The following is a 20930-nucleotide window of genomic DNA, read 5'->3' on the forward strand; positions in this document are numbered from 1 at the left end:
GCGTTTTCTGTGATTGATTAGGCCAAATCTGCCAGGAAAGAAAAACAAAACGTTAGGTTGACTAAGCAATTTCACGAGTTCATTGGCAGTCACTCAAAGCCAACGCGACTTTAATGATGATTCTTCAATCCCTGCGAATGTCACATCGAATACACAAATAGCTTGAAAAAATTGAGGTGAGGTGAGGAAAATTTCGAAAAAAATTGAGGTGAAGTGAGGGAAAGTCCCAAAAACTGCTTTAAGGTGAGGTGAAGAAAAATTTTCAAAAAAATTTGAGGTAAGGTGAGGTGAGGACAAATTTTCAAAACTGTTTTAGGTGAGGTGAGGGGAGGCACATTGTTCTCTCAGAAAATTGAGGTGAGGGCGAGGCTCGTGAGGAGAAACGCCCACCTCTGTCCAGTAGTGACGCAAAATTATCGATAGTCGTATGAGAATCCAACTATCGTTAGCACTATCGATAGTCGAGTGTCGATAGTACTATCGATAGTTGGCTGTCGGAAGACTACCGGGGAGCGGATATGATTATGCTTCACTCCTACAAGTTTTACAATACAGCTCAAAGCAGCTTTCCCTCCGACGTTGACGTTGAGCTTCTCATGTTACCCAAACCGGAAACCGCAAAAAATGTTCCAGGAAAAACTGTCTCCTGAGCGACATTCACTTTTGGTACGCCTGGAATTGTTGCGAAATCCCCGATTGCAATATTGCCGCTCTTCAAGTCCTCGGACTCAAAATAAATACTAAAATACCTCACCACTTATTATGTGTTTTTACTTGGAAAGCTTGGATCACTTTCACCAATGATTTCGCGTAGAGTATACACTGCAATCAACTGTCACGTTTGTTGATACAACGTGCACATTTGGCTGGGATATTCTTATTTTGTTTCTTTCTCGTTATACTACTAAGAAGTATATCCTGCGTGACGTCACACTGACTGGTGTGCAATGAGAACTCCGGGATTTTAGGCCTGATGGCACAGCTATCCATTCAGGTTTGAGGGAATAAAGAGCACGCGTGGGGTAGCGGTTAGGATGATCGCCCTTCACGCTGGGAGGTGGCGCGGGATCGAATCCAAGTTTTCCCGCAGACTTTCCAGACGGCGCACTTCGCCCTGAAGTTGGCCCTGGACGCATACTAACCCCCTGTCACCCTCCTTCCCGCTGTCCTCTGTCCACGCCTGTACACCGCGTACAGCAACAGTTGCTTCGCGGCGCTAACACGGAAAAACAGTTTCTCTGCTAATTAGCACAAATGTAAAGTGTCACAGAAAGGCGTACGCCGCACAGTTTCAACAAAGGAGAGGAGAGAAGATGTCATTCGGAATGACTAGGAGCGTGTCAAGTTATTTTTTTAAAGTGCGTGGATCCACGTGCAGGGTGATGCGTAAAAAGGAAAATAATATGCGGGAGGGGGGAATCAACAAAATTGATAGGCAAAAATGTATGTGAATATGTGTAGCGGTGTCACGCGTTGCATATCGGGAGCCCCATGACTGTATAGGCCGCTTCAGTGCGAGAAACAACGAAATAAATGCACCAAAACTGCCCCTGGTCACCCACAGAGGCCCCTCTACAAAGAAATGCTATGTGTGAATAGTCATTTTAAAACGGAATTGAATACGAATAAATTAAGCGACTCGTTCAATAACCGCATCGGATACATATACAGCATATGTTGGAATATGTATGGAAGTTGTACGGTATGTGTAAGTATATAGCTGATATAGCGCTCACTCTGTTTTATGCACTCAATGTGCCGGCCATACGTGTGCAGCTTCGGGACTATTCAAATATATTCGGTTTAGAAGAAACATCAATTCGATTCGGAATTGGAACATTCAATTTCATATTTGATTCGGAAATGGAATAGGATATACGATTACTCGTTTCGGCGTTCCAAAAGTCCAAATATTCACACCGTCCTAGTAAAAAGTCAACGTCCGAAGTCAACCAGTCCACGCGAACCAAAAGTGAATGTTCCTCACGGGACATTTTTTTCGGGAACATTTTTTTCCGGGGGCATTTCTTCCTGGACCCGCTCAAGGATCCAGGAAGAAATGCCGCAAGGTCGTTTGATGCTCTCTGAACTGGATTGATTGCGGCATTGCAGTCTCATAACTGCGATGATTATGATGAGAGTCTTCTTTCGCTGCTCGCAGTGCATCGTCCATACATTATATAATAACTTGTGTTACACGTGATTTTGTTTTCGTTGTCACTGTGCCAGCGCGAAAACGAAGACGGAAACATCAGTATTGAGAACCGAGCTATCGATTAAGAAAAAAAGAAGAAGAGTACTATCGATGGTCGATTATCAAAAACCTAGCAATAGAACTATCGATAGTTTTTCGACACTGCAGATTGTTTTGAAATACTATCGATATAATATCGATAGTGAATTTATCGATAGTTTTGCATCACTAACTTGCACATTCGAGAGTTGTGGTGCTACAAGTTTGGCGTCTTTGACTGTAGGAAGAAGAGGTGCAGCTGTATGATCTCCTGGAGCTAATCATCCACGAGATGCGAAACCGATCCCTGAGCGACACTCAAAGGCTTAGCGATCAGCTACAGGGCCACGCTGACGACTTCCACGGGTTCTTCAAAAAGGTTGTGTCCGCTATATTCGCTGTGGGCAACAGCACTCTGGGCGAAGTGAAAAGACTGTTTACTGGAAATCACATCCTATGTACAAAGAATCAGACGGCAGTCAACGTGACGAGTGACTATCGAGATACTGTTGCAGACGAAATTTTGTAGGTGGACTATATCTCGTCACCAACTTCTGAACGCAGAAAAACTAAATAAAACACCCTTTTTGTGCCTTTGTGCGTGCAATGTAAAGTAATAATGGCAATTGATTTTCATTCTAGTTTTCGTGTGTTCCTGTCGGTATCGCGGGCGTGGCACCCCATTTGCAACGGCAAGGTGACTCATTTTGAATGCAGACTGAACGCAGCTGAGTTACACACGAAACGCTGTGATAAAGCTGCAGAAAAACTCGGGCGATGTCGTTGATCATCGCAGACAGCAGTGACGGCCTTATGCTGTTGAGGCTCCGAGGAAGTATTTAGCTGTTCTCTAGTGACGCTGTGTATTAAGCAGCGCCGTCTGACGCAGCACAGTTTCCAGCAACAATGTCCTGTTAGCAGTGTTGTACCCGCTATCTAAACTAACGGAATACTGCTTCCCGCTACTCCACTGGAACGCTACCAAATAAAAGCAACGTAAATACTCTGCCGCTACTTTTCCGCTACCTAACTTTGTCCTACAGGCATCTCGATGGACAGGGTGCGAACATACGAGGTGTGTTTAAAGAGTAATGCGACTGCCCGCGTAGCGCATGGTCTGGCAACGTTGCAGACGCGCTTCCCACTTCGGTAAACATCTATTGGGGGCCCAGTAAGAATTCGTGCTTCACTGCATTCCGCTCGCGACGCGTTCTAGCGAAGTGTGTTTTGTTAGTGTGTCATGGAGACAAAGAAGAAGCGCTGTGTGATCAAGTTTTGCGCGAAACTCGCTGAAACCCCGACGGACACCTACAAAAAGTTAATGCAAGCGTACGAGGAGGAGGTCATAACAAGATCCCAAGGTTTCAGATGGCACAACGCATTTTTAGAGGGTCGTGAATGCGTGGAAGATGAACACCGATCAGGAAGACACACAGCACCTCAAAAACGCAAGAAAACCTGGAAAAAGTACGACCTCTGGTGATGTCTGATCGATGGATGACTGTGAGAGTGATAAGCAGTGAATTGGACTTGAATGTTGCAGCAGTCCATGACATGTTAACCGAGGATTTGTCCATGCGGAAAGTGTGTGCCAAGATGGTACCCAAAAATCTGACACCTGAGCAAAAATATCATCGGAAAGCTGTCTGTCTGGATCTCCTGGACCGCACTAAAGTGGCGACGATTTCTTCAAAAACGTGATCACTGGTGACGAATCCTGGATTTTTGAGTACGACCCGGAGACCAAACGCCATAGTCAGGAGTGGCACACGTTAAGCTCACCACGCCTCAAAAAAGCAAGAATGAGCAAGTCCAGGATCAAAACAATGCTCATTTGCTTTTTGATAGAGAAGGGATAGTTCACAAGGAGTTTGTGCCCCCAGGACAGACTGTCAACCAGCAGTTCTACCCTGAATGTCTCGAGAGACTGAGGAGAAGAGTTGTTCGCGTGAGACCGGGCATTGCTTAAAGTTGGATGCTGCATCACGACAATGCTCCTTGTCACACAGCACTCTCTGTCACCCAATTTCTGACACAAAAAGGGATGTCAGTGGTACTTCAGCCCCCACCTCCACTAATCTGTCCCCGTGCAACTTTTTTTCTGTTCCCCAAACTGAAGAGTCACCTCAAGGGGCGCCATCTTGGTACTGTCGATATCATTCAGAAGACCGTAACGGACCAACTGAAAGCAATTCTGCTTGTTGACTTCCAGCACTGCTACCAAGAGTGGGGACAACGTCTCCACCGATGTGTGGCTTCCCAAGGGAACTATTTCGAAGGTGACAATGTCGATTTGTATATAATAAATAAATACATTGGTTTATTGAAGCAGTCGCATTACCTTTTAAACACACCTAGAAGCTTTTAACATATATATACAGGGTGTTTCAGTTAAATCCCCGGGCTAAATAATTCGCGAACCGGTGCACCAATCGAATAACTTTCTTTTTTACAAGTATCTGTCCAATACCGCCTACAAGATGCGCACCGCGTGAATGAGCGGGAGGCGCTCATTATTTAAATAAAAATGCAAATGAGTTTCGTAAAAAAGCGTAACTTCTAAAGCAGGGCGCTGTCGGTATTAAAATGGGTACTACCCCTTTTGGGACCTTCAGTGGACACCTTTCAGAGAAAAATCTGCCACCGAAGCGGGTCATTTGTTGCAGTAATTAATTGGTTTCGGTTTACGTATTTTTGTCGCGGCTGGTCGCGGCGAAGCGCAAAAAGACGCTCTTTCACTCCCTTATCCATCAATGAATTACGTCCTTACACCAATGAATTACGTCCTTTTGCGTTTCGCCGCGACCAGCCGCGACAAAAATACGTAAACCGAAACCAATTAATTACTGCAACAAATGACCCGCTTCGGTGGCAGATTTTTCTCTGAAAGGTGTCCACTGAAGGTCCCAAAAGGGGTAGTACCCATTTTAATACCGACAGCGCCCTGCTTTAGAAGTTACGCTTTTTTACGAAACTCATTTGCATTTTTATTTAAATAATGAGCGCCTCCCGCTCATTCACGCGGTGCGCATCTTGTAGGCGGTATTGGACAGATACTTGTAAAAAAGAAAGTTATTCGATTGGTGCACCGGTTCGCGAATTATTTAGCCCGGGGATTTAACTGAAACACCCTGTATATATATATATATATATATATAATGCAGGAAAAAAAGCCATTAAAGAAACAAATAAATGATACTAGACGTGTTTGAAATTCAAACTTACAGATTAATATGGCTTCTATGGCTGCACGCAGAGAAACAGATACTCATGGAACGATGCGGCAGCACCAGAGGACACGTGTTTCGCCGTGTTTGCGGCTCATCGGCCCTGGGTAGCTGCGCATCGTTCCGAATTGGCAAACCAGGGGTCGCTCGCTGAGTGACCCCTGGTTTGCCAATTCGGAACGATGCGCAGCTACCCAGGGCCGATGAGCCGCAAACACGGCGAAACACGTGTCCTCTGGTGCTGCCGCATCGTTCCATGAGTATATATATATATATATATATATATATATAAGGGGAAGGAAAATTAGCAGGAGCTCTTTGGCTGCACGTATAGCATATGTTTGTAAGTCAAACGTCGCCATGCCAGTACTGGACAGCTGTTTCGGCCTTCTTTGGCCTCATCAGCAGTACACAGGCAGGCAACGTTTGAGCGGATGGCGTCAGAAGGTCACGTGGCACGTGATGCCTCCCGTCAGGGTGTCATAGGACACCTCTGAAAGCCCAGTGCAAAGCCAGTCAAGTGCATAAGGGGAAGGAAAATTAGCAGGAGCTCTTTGGCTGCACGTATAGCATATGTTTGTAAGTCAAACGTCGCCATGCCAGTACTGGACAACTGTTTCGGCCTTCTTTGGCCTCATCAGCAGTACACAGGCAGGCAACGTTTGAGCGGATGGCGTCAGAAGGTCACGTGGCACGTGATGCCTCCCGTCAGGGTGTCATAGGACACCTCTGAAAGCCCAGTGCAAAGCCAGTCAAGTGCATAAGGGGAAGGAAAATTAGCAGGAGCTCTTTGGCTGCACGTATAGCATATGTTTGTAAGTCAAACGTCGCCATGCCAGTACTGGACAGCTGTTTCGGCCTTCTTTGGCCTCATCAGCAGTACACAGGCAGGCAACGTTTGAGCGGATGGCGTCAGAAGGTCACGTGGCACGTGATGCCTCCCGTCAGGGTGTCATAGGACACCTCTGAAAGCGGTGTGAAAGCGGTCTGAAAGGCTTTGCACTGGGCTTTCAGAGGTGTCCTATGACACCCTGACGGGAGGCATCACGTGCCACGTGACCTTCTGACGCCATCCGCTCAAACGTTGCCTGCCTGTGTACTGCTGATGAGGCCAAAGAAGGCCGAAACAGCTGTCCAGTACTGGCATGGCGACGTTTGACTTACAAACATATGCTATACGTGCAGCCAAAGAGCTCCTGCTAATTTTCCTTCCCCTTATGCACTTGACTGGCTTTGCACTGGGCTTTCAGAGGTGTCCTATGACACCCTGACGGGAGGCATCACGTGCCACGTGACCTTCTGACGCCATCCGCTCAAACGTTGCCTGCCTGTGTACTGCTGATGAGGCCAAAGAAGGCCGAAACAGCTGTCCAGTACTGGCATGGCGACGTTTGACTTACAAACATATGCTATACGTGCAGCCAAAGAGCTCCTGCTAATTTTCCTTCCCCTTATGCACTTGACTGGCTTTGCACTGGGCTTTCAGAGGTGTCCTATGACACCCTGACGGGAGGCATCACGTGCCACGTGACCTTCTGACGCCATCCGCTCAAACGTTGCCTGCCTGTGTACTGCTGATGAGGCCAAAGAAGGCCGAAACAGCTGTCCAGTACTGGCATGGCGACGTTTGACTTACAAACATATGCTATACGTGCAGCCAAAGAGCTCCTGCTAATTTTCCTTCCCCTTATGCACTTGACTGGCTTTGCACTGGGCTTTCAGAGGTGTCCTATGACACCCTGACGGGAGGCATCACGTGCCACGTGACCTTCTGACGCCATCCGCTCAAACGTTGCCTGCCTGTGTACTGCTGATGAGGCCAAAGAAGGCCGAAACAGCTGTCCAGTACTGGCATGGCGACGTTTGACTTACAAACATATGCTATACGTGCAGCCAAAGAGCTCCTGCTAATTTTCCTTCCCCTTATGCACTTGACTGGCTTTGCACTGGGCTTTCAGAGGTGTCCTATGACACCCTGACGGGAGGCATCACGTGCCACGTGACCTTCTGACGCCATCCGCTCAAACGTTGCCTGCCTGTGTACTGCTGATGAGGCCAAAGAAGGCCGAAACAGCTGTCCAGTACTGGCATGGCGACGTTTGACTTACAAACATATGCTATACGTGCAGCCAAAGAGCTCCTGCTAATTTTCCTTCCCCTTATGCACTTGACTGGCTTTGCACTGGGCTTTCAGAGGTGTCCTATGACACCCTGACGGGAGGCATCACGTGCCACGTGACCTTCTGACGCCATCCGCTCAAACGTTGCCTGCCTGTGTACTGCTGATGAGGCCAAAGAAGGCCGAAACAGCTGTCCAGTACTGGCATGGCGACGTTTGACTTACAAATATATATATATATATCACCTTTTTCGAGATGAAACCAATTGAAATGTAGCATATGCTGAAGGGCACTCCTTAAGAGGGCAGCAGCAAACTCCTAAGGTAATCAACATTCAATAATTAACTTTTCAATTATAAAAGCTACGAAGTTGTTCCAATGAGAACATCTGATCTCTTCGGTCACCTGAGCCGTTTTCAGAACAAAAATCCGGTCGATAGATCGTCCGCAAAAAATTTGTGAAGGAACACTTCCTTTTTTTTTTTCATTGCGCATCTCTAGAGAGGCATCTTTCTCACCCCCAATATGAGAGGATGGAAGAGCACAATATCGCCTCTTGCGTCCTGGAAACAGATTAAACGAAAACAGAAAATGCAACCCAAGATAAGGGCAGTTCCGAAAGAGTCACCCGATACATTTGTTCTTGTTTTATTTCTGGAAGTTAAAGCTCCTTTTGTCCCCAATTCTCCGGGAGAACTGGCAACACTGATTTACGGGGGCAAAGGGACAAGGCGCTGACCCCCACTGACCGGCGAACCAGAAAGCGTTCTCCTTATAATGTTATCGGTGACGTGCCATCATACCTCCTCATCCTCGTTATACTTGAAGGGACGAGTTAAGGGTGAACGCGCGGAGCCATGTTTATGTGAGTTTTTTTTCTGGGAAACAAATTGCACACATCAAAACCTTTCGCGCGATTCGGTAAAATGACACACAAACTTTCATCAGATGTCTTAATCTGAATTCTTTTTTTTTTTTTTTTGGATGGCCCTCTGTACTCCTTTAATACACATCTCATCCTCCCGTATTTGTGGGCTTCTCTCGAGTACCACATTGTTAGCCTCCAGCGATGAAGGGTATCTTGGTTAGAGGCTACAGGTAACTCGTCCCGTGTGTTCCGGGATTTCCGTCCTTCTAGAAAACAGTCCAATGTGCTAATGAGGGCATCGCCACCCCAGTTGCTTCAGTCTTGGAAGCGGGGAGAGAAATGAGAACACCAATTTGGAAAAAGAAACAGAGCCGTTTATAGGCTCTGGGAAAAATGTGATTTGTGACCCTCTTGCGACACTTGACAAAGCCTGGTGTCTAAAGCGAACCCTTAAAATGCAACCGTTTGCGGCCGTTCAGAAAATCCCAGTGCTCTTTGCGCACGCATTGCATCCTGGGCGCTTGCTGAGCGGGGGAACGAAGAAGAATGTTTCACATTTCACTTTCGCTGACCTTAACATGTCGTGGACAATGGACCGGTAGGGGAGAAACCTGAACATTTTGGAGGCCACCCATTTCTTTCGTATTAGTAAACTCCCACAGTTCAAAGCGGCGCTAAGTACTCTGGTATTTCCTGAACTCGTCTATTCTACTCAGTCATTCACTGGGAACTCCGCGCACTGGCTACAGCGCATCAAACAATTTTTGACGGGGAGTTTTTCACTGTCGCCGCTGAAGATGGAAAGTCGATGAACATAAGCAGAGGAAGGCAAGCAGGCTGGTGTATACGATTAAACGGAAACATCTCCTTGAGTCCGAGGAACAGCGGGGGGGGGGGGGGGACTGGACAGGACAGTCAGGGGACAAGAACCGGCAACTACGACTCAAAACCAGCAAATGAACACTTTATTCAACATAGAGAAAGTGGAAGAAGCGATAACGAGTTCATTAGCTGGTTTTTCAGTCGTCGTCGGTCCTTGCCCTGTGTCCGTCCTGTCTAGTCCCCCCCCCCCCCGCTGCTCTTGAGACTCAAGGAGACGTTTCCGTTCAATGGAAAGTCAGTCCACGCAAGATGTTGTAATCATCACACTGCATCACGGAAAAATTAAGAAATATGTGGGCTGTGTGCAGCAGACACGCATCCACAGGTGGCTCTATTTATACACTAATTTAAAAGAATAATGTGCCTGGACGGCTCAAAGTATTAACACAAGTAGTTACAGTATTTAAATACCGTCTTAATGCATTTATATTACTTTCACCACAAAGTATTTATAGACAGTATTTAAATACCCGAAAAGTGCATTTATACTCATCCCGGATGATGCGCAACGAATAAAATAAAGAAAAAATACTGTTCCTTCACGAATTGTTTGCGAACGATCTATCGAAGGGATTTTTGTTCCGAAAACGGCTCCGGTATCAGGTGACCGAAGAGATCAGATGTTCTCATTGGAACAGCTTTGTAGCTTTTATAATTAAAACGTTATTTATTGATTGTTAATTAAGACATTGCCTTAGGAGGTGGGAACGATAACGGACGTATTTTGGTTACCGTTTCCATTTTCGTTACTGCTATATTTTCGTTTCCGTTATCCATTTCTGATACGGGCCTTTCAATTTCGTTTCAGTTTCGTTTCCGTTACTGTTTCCGGTAATGGAACGGTTGTTACAGAGCTGCAGGAGGACAGCCCGTCCGGCTCTATCATCACCCTGTTTTGCCAAAGTGCTGCTTCAGTGACACGCGTACACACCACACAAGTAATTTTACGTCGTTGGGATGCACACATGTTGCAAGATAAAAATCCAGGAACATGTTTTCAGTCTTCAGTCACTCGGAGTCCAGCAACTCAAGGCGGGCGTAACTTTCATCCAATGTCGCATTTACAAGCGGACGCCCTCAATAGTAAATAATACTGCCATGGCCACAGTGAAAAGAAAAAAGTACAAGATAAGTAAGGACTGGGGCGTGGTAAGTGATGGATGCACCCTCGAGATCCAATAGGCCATTTGCAAAAGTTCCATGGAACAGCGCGCGCCCTGGGAGGGCATGCCGGGAAATGTTGTGCAAAACGACAGCGACGATGCATACACCAGTATGACGACGACGACGATCGGAGACGTTAGCAAATCGCTGTCGCTTTGCACAGCATTTCCCGGCACGCTCTGCTCCCTGGAACCTTTTCAAATGAGCAGCAATTTCCAGACAGCGTCGGGATTTATTTGTTCACAGAGGTTCACAGAGAGAGCTTGTTCGTTCCAAAGAGGCCGCGAACAGAAGGAGCGCGCAGGCGCAGCAGAGAAGTAAGAGAGCCTCCATCGAACAGCGGCCAGCGCTGGGTTACTTCGCGAAAAACATTGTTAACAGGGGTTTCAGAATGCGTAACAGGAAAACTAATAATATGGTTACTAAAATAACGAAGTTCCGGTGTAATAGTGTGTAATACCAATTTTCAGTGTTGCCCGCTGTACAGCGGGTTGTTTGACACCAGGCGTCGCACCGCTCCGCTACGCCGCAGCTTTCATGGCAAATTAAAAATATTTATAGCGCGTTGTCGGTCGTATGGTTCCGCATATGGTATTTAGAAGTCTCTAGTCACATCACTGGCATATCATGCTTGTCTAGTGCTTTACGGGCGCACCGACGTCACTGCTCTAGGTTTATCTGTCTGGCTTGGCATGGACTCTTGGCTTGGCCGCTTGGCTTTTTTGGTTTCGTTCTCTGTGCATCGTACATTAACAAACAGCTGTTATCTTATTGTTAAGTCGAAAACAAAACATGTGAACATTGCTTTGGCACGACGTCGTTCGGAAAGCGCAATTCCTTTTGCTGACCTTGCCTTTTATGAGCTGAAGCGACATGATACGTGATATGCCACAGCAAGGTTGTCGAGAATGCGACCGTGCTATGCTGTTAGAACAATTCATCGGAGCATTCAAGTGTTATGTATTATAAGTTGCCAAAAGACCACACAGTGCGAAGCTCTTGGCTGACAGCAACAGCTAACTGAGTTGCACTCCAAGGATATTCTTCCACGAATGTTATCATAGGTTACGCGCGACTCCAGAGGCTATTTGGAATCTCGGTACGAAATGGTCTGAAGTGAGATGCACGACACACAAATTTTGAACGTGCCACGCAGAACCACGGCAAAAAACGAGCGCAAAAGGTAAGTCGAGGTTCAGATATAAAAAATAGGAAGCTTCGTGAATCGATTATGCAGCTGTCCTACTGCGATTATTAATAATGAAACTCGTGAATTACCACAGGTGCACGCTGAATTAAGGCGGAAATGAAGCAGGGTATGGCTTGCATCTGATGCATGAAGAACTTGCTGACAGGTTAGTTGCAGTCTAGCTGTCACCAACAGGTGTGATGTTATAATTTGAGTATTCACCTTTATTCCACTTTTCATGTGATCTCTCATGCAGATACAACGCCTGCTTTCAGGGTCTCTCTCATAACCTCATGTGCATTCAGTGGTTCGTGTTCTCAGGTACATGGAAACTTCAACAAATAATTCGTGAGAACACAGACCCTCCTGCTACCAGTCAGGGATGTTACATTTCAGGCACTCCTTGCCTTTTCATGAAGTACTTCCCAAGGTGGAGCTCGCTACAGCTCATTCTCCTAACTGTTAATCTTGTGGCTTGTGTTGTGTTTTTCTGTTTGTGTGTTCCAGGCTCAGAACAGTTACTTTGGATCAGGTCAGTTACGTTTCATTTAGACATGGCAAGCAGAAAGCGGTGTTTCTCGACACAACTTAGCAGTGGCCTTCCTGCACTACGGGTGCAGTCATTAGCGTGAACGGACATCCGCAAATTATATTCATTGTACTTTTATTCTGTGCTATGTAATCCTCTTCAAGTTCTGTCAAAGGAGCGTGTAATGCCATGCAATAATAGTAATGTTGTAAAATAATAGTATAGTTCAGTACTCCCTTAAAGTGGGAGGAATAGCAGCACGTGAATGCAGGAAGGAAACTGTCATGTTATGACAGGTGTTTATGTATTGTATATTTAACAACTTATTTTATTTCTTAGCTTTCACCAGCGAATCGTGTCAAGCCGTGTTGTATTAATTAGGATCATGTTTATTTTAGTAGCTAGAGCAGCTGTTACACAGTGAGAACATAGCCTATGTATGTTTGTATTTTCCAACGTGTCCCTTGGTTTTCCTCCCTGATGCTGCACATCTTAGGGATAGGTTTTGGAACCGGTAGTTCCAGCCAAGTGAGAATTGCTTTTCAGGGGATTATCATGCTGGCAGATGACACATATGGTTTAAATTATTTGGTGGACAGGAGTTGCATAGCTTCACACAATAACCACTACTACTGTGAAGTAAGAGTGGTTTCAAATCTAGCTTTCTTGCGTTACTGACATTACACAAGATGAAGTATCCACTATGATCCTTTATATGGGGGTTACGTTCAGTGCAATCAGCAGATGCTATTTACAATTCTGTGTTTCCTACTGTGTTGAAATGGGACAGTTTGTACCTGAGAGCCATAGTGAAACACAGGCAGCCAAGGACAGACTTTTGATGCCCTCGAGAAATTTGGCAATGGGGACGTTCACCTGGAGTTTGACAGCGCGACACTAGCGCCGCGTTTCTCCCCTGGTGGTACTGGGAGGAAACGTTTCAAAGTAGACGCGCCGGGCGACGAATGTGATTACATGCGCTGTGCACGACCTTCCACCTGCTTCCGTGCAATATCCGAGAATGTTCTGCCCGGGGAACGGGAAAAATAAGGCCTGGACCACGTTACTATAAAATGTACGAACTGCACAAAGAAAATCGGAACATACCTGTATCATATCTGTTTTTCTGCTCTGTCCTTTTTCTTTTCTTTTTTTTTTTAATTCAAACTCGATCATGCTGATAGCTGTGTGACTCTGCAAGCTTATAAACTTGGGCTGTTCGGTCTTTGTATCTGCTTCGTGCCCCATGCTCAGGCTTTTTTTTTATCATGAATTTCGTCGATCAGCTCGCCGGAGTCTCCGCCATTTTGTCGTACACGTAGACCTATGTCTGGTGCTGCTAGTACGGTGTGAAAATCATGAGTAATGTGGATTACGCATTTATTTTTTAACATTCTTAGTTACATATTCTACAGATATAGGTGGAACAAATTCCTAGGCAGCGAGTACATGGCAAGCATAGGAGAAGTATGAAGTGTCGCGAGTGCATGTGAGTCCCAAAATGATCATAATACTTGTGCAGGGTCCACAGGGAGTCATTGCAATTGCTCATTGGATTATGAAAGTTGTATGGCACTCGAGACATGTCTCAAAAATCAATAATCTCAGCCGCAAAGACATTTAAATTTTTGTTCTGATGACTGTTCTGACCTGACTCCCATATTCTTCTCTTCCGAAACAGTCACGGGTATGTGATAAGTGGTAGCGTGGTTTGGAGTAAGCAAACAGAGAAAAAGGGGAATGTAACGCTCATAAAAAGAGCGGACTACTGGCAAGTATCCCTAATGCTCGCTCCGTTCATTCTACAAATCATTACTCCACCAGCTGTCACACCCTCTTCGTAAACCAGAGTGAAACATTTGAAACGAGAGATATCCAACTGTATGCATTCTGGTTTTATCCATCAGTGAGGTTTCGCTCAGAGCTAGTAGATCCACGGCGCCTGGGGAGTACCGGCATTTTACTCGTATTTCGAGCCAGTCCGATAATATTCTGCCATGCGCCAAAAAGGCAAAAACGCGCCGCTGTTGACGGTTTCCCTTTTTCAGACTTCATGGGGAAACTATCCTCGGTCTCTTCTGCCTTATAAAAAGCACAACACAGGTTGGCCATTCTGACACAGCACATACCATGGGCGTGATGAGAAAACGCGCTACTTTGGAAAACTTATCACTATCGCCAAAAGTGGCGCTGACTGTCGTAATCAGGAGCGCCCTCTGGCCCAGCCCAACAACCCTATACATTGTAGGGACTCTGGATGCTCCCTCAGTTTCCAGAACACAGAGATTAAGGCTGCATTTAAACAACAAGTAGTTAAGAGAAATCCAAGACGGGAGCAGTCTGCGGTTGGATTTGCTTCTGTCCGAGATAAGTTTTCTCATAGGGGACGCACAGGCACGCTCAGGGTGGTACTACTGCTGCCTGTGAAATAGAATGAGGAGAGGGGGACGATACATAACCTTTTTTTTCTTTTCTTGTCTGTGATTCTGTTCGTTAAACTGTCATTTGTTTAGCAGCCATGTGTGTCTATATTCCAGAGTCTGCTAATAAGGATATCAATTGAGAGCTAGCAGTTGTGTTATTGTAGCTGTCTCATCCTGTTTTTCGCTGCTTGTGTTTCACTATGGTCATGTTTGCTATTGCAAAAAAGAAAAGGAAAAGACCATAGAAAAACACGAAAAGAGCTACCTGGAAAGCTGCCTGTTTTAGTGCTCACATGGAGGCAATGCAATGGGGTAACATGTTCCATTGGTGAACTGTACATAGTAGTACAGATCACAACGGGAACCAGTTACTCAGATTTTTCTGAAACAATTTTTTCTTTTGGAGCTTTGATTGTCCAGCCTATTATTGGAGCCTTATGTGATCCCTTCTTGAGATATGATAAGATTGCTGATCCTGTACAGTTCGTTAATTTTGAAGCTATATTGTGCCGAGGAAAGAATTCCCACATCTGCATTTGAATATATAGGAATAGTTTGTAAGTACTTTCCTTGTTGACATTTATGTTTGCGCCAGGTCCCAATAATGCCGATTGATGGAAAATGTAAATAAAGAGATGTATTTGCTTGCCAAACGATACACAAGTGTCATCTTTTCAAGTGAGATATTCCCTGTTCATAAGTTGCAAGGCAAGGGGTTGTAGGGGCACAATGATAGTAGAGTTTAGCATTGTTTTTGCCACTTCACATATATTCACTGTTATTCGTGTGGTATAACTAGGAACGTACAGCATGTGCATAAAATAAGTTCGTATGAAGCCACACGCGTATGGTTCAGAAGATTAGATGATGCACTACATAATAGATGTCCAAGCATATATAATTGTACTTCAAGTGCGATGGTTATACTAAAGCATAACTTCCATGAAGACTCTAGTTACATGTAAGACTGGCCTTTGCAAATCATTTGGTAACGTGTCTCTAACTGCAAGAGGCATTCGAGAATGCTGCAGACATGGTTGCATCTTACAAATTGCTTATTATGTCCTACATGATAAATATTAAATACGAAGTGATCTGTGCAATCATTCCTGAGTATGGGATTAATTCAGAAGCTGACCAGTGATGTCACCCATGACGACAATCACAAAACTGCCTCTCTTTTATACCACATGGGCATTGTGAGTTGAAGTAGCATTCTACAGAGGGATAAGGTGCACCCAAAGATTTGATTTCTAGGACCTATGCTATGCCCTAACTCTTCCGACCCCCGAAACAACATTTCTAACTGGCAATATATGCTCTTCTATTTCTTTTGCGTCTGCATGGTGTGCAACCACGTGGTTTTGGAGCTTTCGCGTGCATATGTTTTCGTGCTGCGGTGTTCATTAAGAACAAAATCCAGATGTTATACATCAAGTGCAGTAGTTTGTGGCGTGCTACACGACGCAGCATGGAGACATGACAGGCATGGAGACAGACATGGGAGTGTGTGATTCAAAGACAACTTCTGGAAAATACACAGAATCCCACAAAAAGTTTAAAATGTGATCGTTATTCTGTTCTTCGTTCTGCTCGTCGTTCCATAACATCGTCGACGGTGTTACACATTGATAAACCGTACGCAAAGCTTGTTTCATAGCATATTATGCGGTTCCTCAAATACAATATATAGCACGCTCGTTTCCTGCACAAATAAAACGTCGGCATTTTCGTGCTATAACGGCTGTCGAAACGTCATTTCCTAATTGACCCTACACCGGGCAAGTGCTGTAAAGAGGCTAACACAGACGCGCCTTGATACATATTGTTCAAGCTCACAAAACACAGATGACGAATTCCTGTCACAATATCGCACAGAGCTTGGTTCACGAATGAGTTCGCAGCTGCTGCACTGTTTACTCATCGCGGTACCAGTAGAACCCGGCTGTCCGCTATGTTCAACCACAGATACGTGAAGCCACGAAAAGCCGTTGCTGGAATCACTGGAATCAACTGACAAGTACGAAGGCGCGTACACGTCATAATAGACATCTCCTTCTTCGTAAGCAAATGACGTCACAGTATTCGACAGCGCCACCGGTTTGGTAGATGGTTGAACTATGCTCGAAGCTTGAGGCGGTTACGGTGAAAGGGACGCGACCTTCGGTCCTACTTTTCTTTCAATAGGAGGCAGCGAACAAGTGCCCATTCGTGGAACCCAGCTTTCCCCTTCCAACCTGTTTTGGTTTCAGTCTGTCTACCAACGTCATGACGACGTTTCTCGGGTAGAGGTTTATTCCCGTTCGGGTGCATCTACGTCATAAACATGGCTGCGCCCATCTGTGTTTCGGAATGAAGTATCTGTTTGTTTGTTTTTATATGGTACGGTACCGAACTGGGAGAATGAATGTGCATTTTGGGTAGAGTTGGATGCGGGCTTTCAAAATATCACAACCGTTTTGACTGTTTGGGATATCGGCATCGCCTGGGTGAAGGGTAGTGTCAGTGACCTTTTATTCTCCCGATGCGTTACCTCCCCGTCGTTTTGTTTCTTCATCAGTTTAGTGGGGAGATTTTGAAGGATTAGCAGGTCTTTACGATAACGGTTCCGATTAAATGATAAGCCAAGCACCTGATACTTTTGTAGTGACTGGTATCACGTTGCTCATCTTGAACATGACAGCTTCCAGCTTGCTTTTTCCTAAAGTGTGCCCGATATCCAAAGCTCCGCAGTGTGTGTTATCGCCGGGAGACTCTTTTCGGCCTCACCTTAGCCTCACGGCGAACGTCATATATGTCACGGGATGGACATGAGATGAGTATGTGGAAAACCGACAGAGGTTCGCCACACTGAGTGCATTCAGGTGGTTCCTACTCTCGAGCGAAACTGGGAAGTGTCTTCGTGTTGTGTCTGTCCTTTCGTGTTCCCTGGTCTCGGGGTTTTACATTATGCATGATCTTCACCAGCTCGCTTGCTTCCTAGCCATTTTTTCAAGTATCTCAAGTTTCACCCTTCCCCGGGCAAAATGGGGGGGGGGGGGGGGCGATCAGCGAGAGCGCTGGGTATCTGTCACTCAAAATAATTCATACGGCAAAGAAGGCTTTTGTTCGTTTGTTAACGCAAGCATATCATTCCAGATTTCAAGACTCGTTCACTAATCCTGTCTTCGCAGGCAAGATGGGGATCAGTGTTTGTCGAACGGCAACACAAGCGCCTACTGCTGAATTTGGGGAAATTTTGGGATCAACAACTACAAATCGCAAGACGATTGTTCCGACCTCCCTGAACTTTGGTGTACCGTCACATACAATTTAGAGTAAGTGCGACGACAAGTGTGAGCAAGTAGTTTTGCCTGTGATGTGCGATTGACCACATTGCTGAAATCGCTGAAAGCATTAAATAAAAGAAAATAGCGAAATAATAGACTGAGAGCAATATACACACGATTAATTTATTCCATTTAATGAAACACTTTCTCTGTATCTGTTCTTGTTAATATCACGATATCTCGAAATTCGGAAACACGGACAAAAACAACAAGAAATGATGGAAGTTATGATGACATCGGATGTTTCCCCATGGTAGCCACTGCTCCCTACCCCACTTGACAGAGATTAATATAAGAAAACACACGTACAAAAGTTACACGTAGCTATGATAGTTTATACTATTTTGTGAACTAAAATAAATGTGAAAATCGCCGTGCATCAAATACATAATGCTGAATTCGAGACGCCGTAATGGGTAACACCTGGGACAGCCGTACACAGGCAACAGCGTAAATAGTATTTCATTACGTGTTCCAAGTGCTGACTGTCTCAATGGAACCTTCAACGGAACGTTTATGCTGTTCTCAGTTTGACGGACTCCGTAATTTGCCCTATTTGCGAGTAGTTCTGCCACCGGGCACATAACAGTGTTCCCGCCTCATCCCTTCCTCTCTCTCCCTGCTCACGTAACATATGACGCCCGCCATAAGGAAGCCATACAGAAGTTTCTGTGAGGCCGACACAGCGAGCTCTTTCGCAAGCACCACCACAGATGGTGAGTAAGTAGTTGGTGTGGGCCAATTTCAGGGGGAACTATGCCAATACTTATCCCAAAATTGAGCACCAAAAACCAGGGGAATGCATAGGCCGCACCATTCCAACACACCACCTCTAATTGTACGGACAACCTTTGCTACCACCAATGAACGTACGCTCTCGGCCATGCTGCTAGTCGCTCAGCCATAGCTCAGCTCTATGTCACAACACATCTCACGTGACGTCGTCCACATCATATGGCAAAACGAACGCAGCGGAGAGACACGGAGTTACAGCGTTACAGCGTAGACTAGTGTTCTCCTGCGCGTGGGTCGCTCATAACACATTCAGCAGAGGGTTGCAAGTCGGCTCAGAAACTATAGAGAGATGTCCATACACCATGCTCTGCCCACTATTCTGCATCCCAAAAAAGCTTATGGTACGTACTAAAATATGAACGAAACAATCCCTGCTGCCACGCATTTTTCTGTCTGCGATGGTTCAAGGCTAGTCGTACTACCTGTGACGATATCAACTGTGAAATTAAATTTCAGCGTCGTTTTGTGCATTACTATTCATTCGATAAAACCGAAAAGCTTGTGGCCCCACCAAATCAAGGAGGAGGGGGTCGCGAAACGCATTCTTGTAGTTCTGACGGGTCACTGGGTAGCAGAGTGTGGAAACCACTAGCTTAGGTGATGTGCTGCGGTGCATTCGCTCAACTGCCGGATATTCTGCTACGGGACATGCAGACGTGGTTGACCAAAAATGTGGAAGCAGGCGTATGGCCCATAATGCTAGGAAGCTTAAAAGCATGGCGTTAGCTGATGAGAGTTCTCTCCCTCGTGTCTTCTGTTTGTGCGCTTTTCATATTATGATGCTAGGAAGCGTTGTGCAAGAAAACCGTTCTTAATTACATACGGCACATGAGTATCTCCATACATTTCTTTACGGTAGCAGCTCATAAGCACCAAGTGCCGATAACCTCCAGCTGCTCTCCAAATGTTCACATGCACCAGAAACACACACACAAAAAAAAAGGTGGTGCATAGTGTAAAAGCCTCGAGACTAGGGAACACGACGGGACAGACGCAAACACGAAGAGACTTGAGACTTCATGTTTGTGTCTGTCCCTTCGTGTTCCCTAGTCTCGGGGTTTTTACATCATGCATCATCTTCACCAGCTCACTTGCTTCTTAGCCATTTTTTCATTGTCAAAAAAAGGTGGATTTGGCTGGGTGATACCCTCCCGAAGAAGAAAAAAAAATTAGGTAAACCATTAGCTTTCCCCTTTCCCAGTTATGTGCTTCGACAAAGAACCCCCCTAAAGTCAGCCCCTGCTTGTGATATGCGAAGAGAGAAGACAAGCAAAGTGCTGGTGCCACCATCTACTCGTTCAAGACAGTTATTCTCAAAGTAGCGTGTAGCAAGGTAAACAAACAAGGGGGGAGGGGAGGAAGGAGGTGAACGCTCTTCATCGGGCTAACGGAGGAAAAAAACAAGAAACTTGAGGGGAGGAGGGTATGTGTTTCCTTCGCAACTTTCACACCAGCCCCCACGTTGTTTTTTTTTTCTTTTTTTTCGTGAGTCTCATAAAGAGTGTTTGCCTCAAAAAGTCACATCTTCCCCCATTTCAAATTTTACCCCTCTGCATCCCTTCTACTGTTTTTACTCTCGAAGTAGACAAAGTACAACACGCCCTATAGCAGCTGCAGACGACATCTGTGACATGTTTGTCATAGAGGGAATGATGTTTGCTGAAGGTATAGTCATTCCGCTCAGCCAGCTCTCTGCACCAATGGGAGTGGAACACGGAAGGGTGAAAGAGAGAAGGGATGATGATGGTGGTACAAGAGATGAAGCGTGTACAGTCGCTCTTGCTCTGGGAACCAAGTAGTTGCGGAGAATCACCCACCACAGTAAACACATGAGCATCACTTAGTAGCCTTTACTGGGATGCTCCCTGTGCCACAGTAACAGCCCCTGTGCAACAGGATGATTGGCAAAGTTAGCCCACCTATGCATAACATTCCTCTGGAAAGTCTGTCGAAAGGACAGCACAGCTCATGCAGGGCTTTGAACGTCCCTGTCTCGCCATGAAAGCGGTCATCCCAACCACTTTGCCATTGGAGCTGGTACTTCACTATATTCTGGCAGAGATTGAAGGCGTGGTCCTGACATCCGGACCAGGCCACAACACCTCCCCATAGAGCCCATAGTCTGAGATAATTCACACAGCACTGGGCACATAATCAATGGAATTCTGAAA

The 20930-nt window shown here is 45.7% G+C and overlaps 2 protein-coding genes across 3 annotated transcripts in view; one reads left to right on the top strand and one right to left on the bottom strand.

Annotated features, from left to right (window-relative positions):
• LOC135371567 (uncharacterized) overlaps positions 1-2829 on the top strand; it is a 44565-nt gene extending 41736 nt beyond the window's left edge. For both annotated transcript variants that reach the window (XM_064605555.1, XM_064605556.1), the window contains exon 6: positions 2478-2829. In XM_064605555.1, the coding sequence (XP_064461625.1) occupies positions 2478-2762 (285 nt within the window). In that variant the 3' untranslated portion in view covers positions 2763-2829. The remainder of the gene's footprint in view (positions 1-2477) is intronic.
• The window catches only part of LOC135371559 (Golgi-associated PDZ and coiled-coil motif-containing protein-like), a 159793-nt gene that overhangs the window by 108335 nt on the left and 30528 nt on the right, over positions 1-20930 (bottom strand). The window lies entirely within an intron of this gene.

This window comes from Ornithodoros turicata, unplaced genomic scaffold (assembly GCF_037126465.1).
Source record: "Ornithodoros turicata isolate Travis unplaced genomic scaffold, ASM3712646v1 Chromosome111, whole genome shotgun sequence".
Lineage (NCBI taxonomy): Eukaryota > Metazoa > Arthropoda > Arachnida > Ixodida > Argasidae > Ornithodoros > Ornithodoros turicata.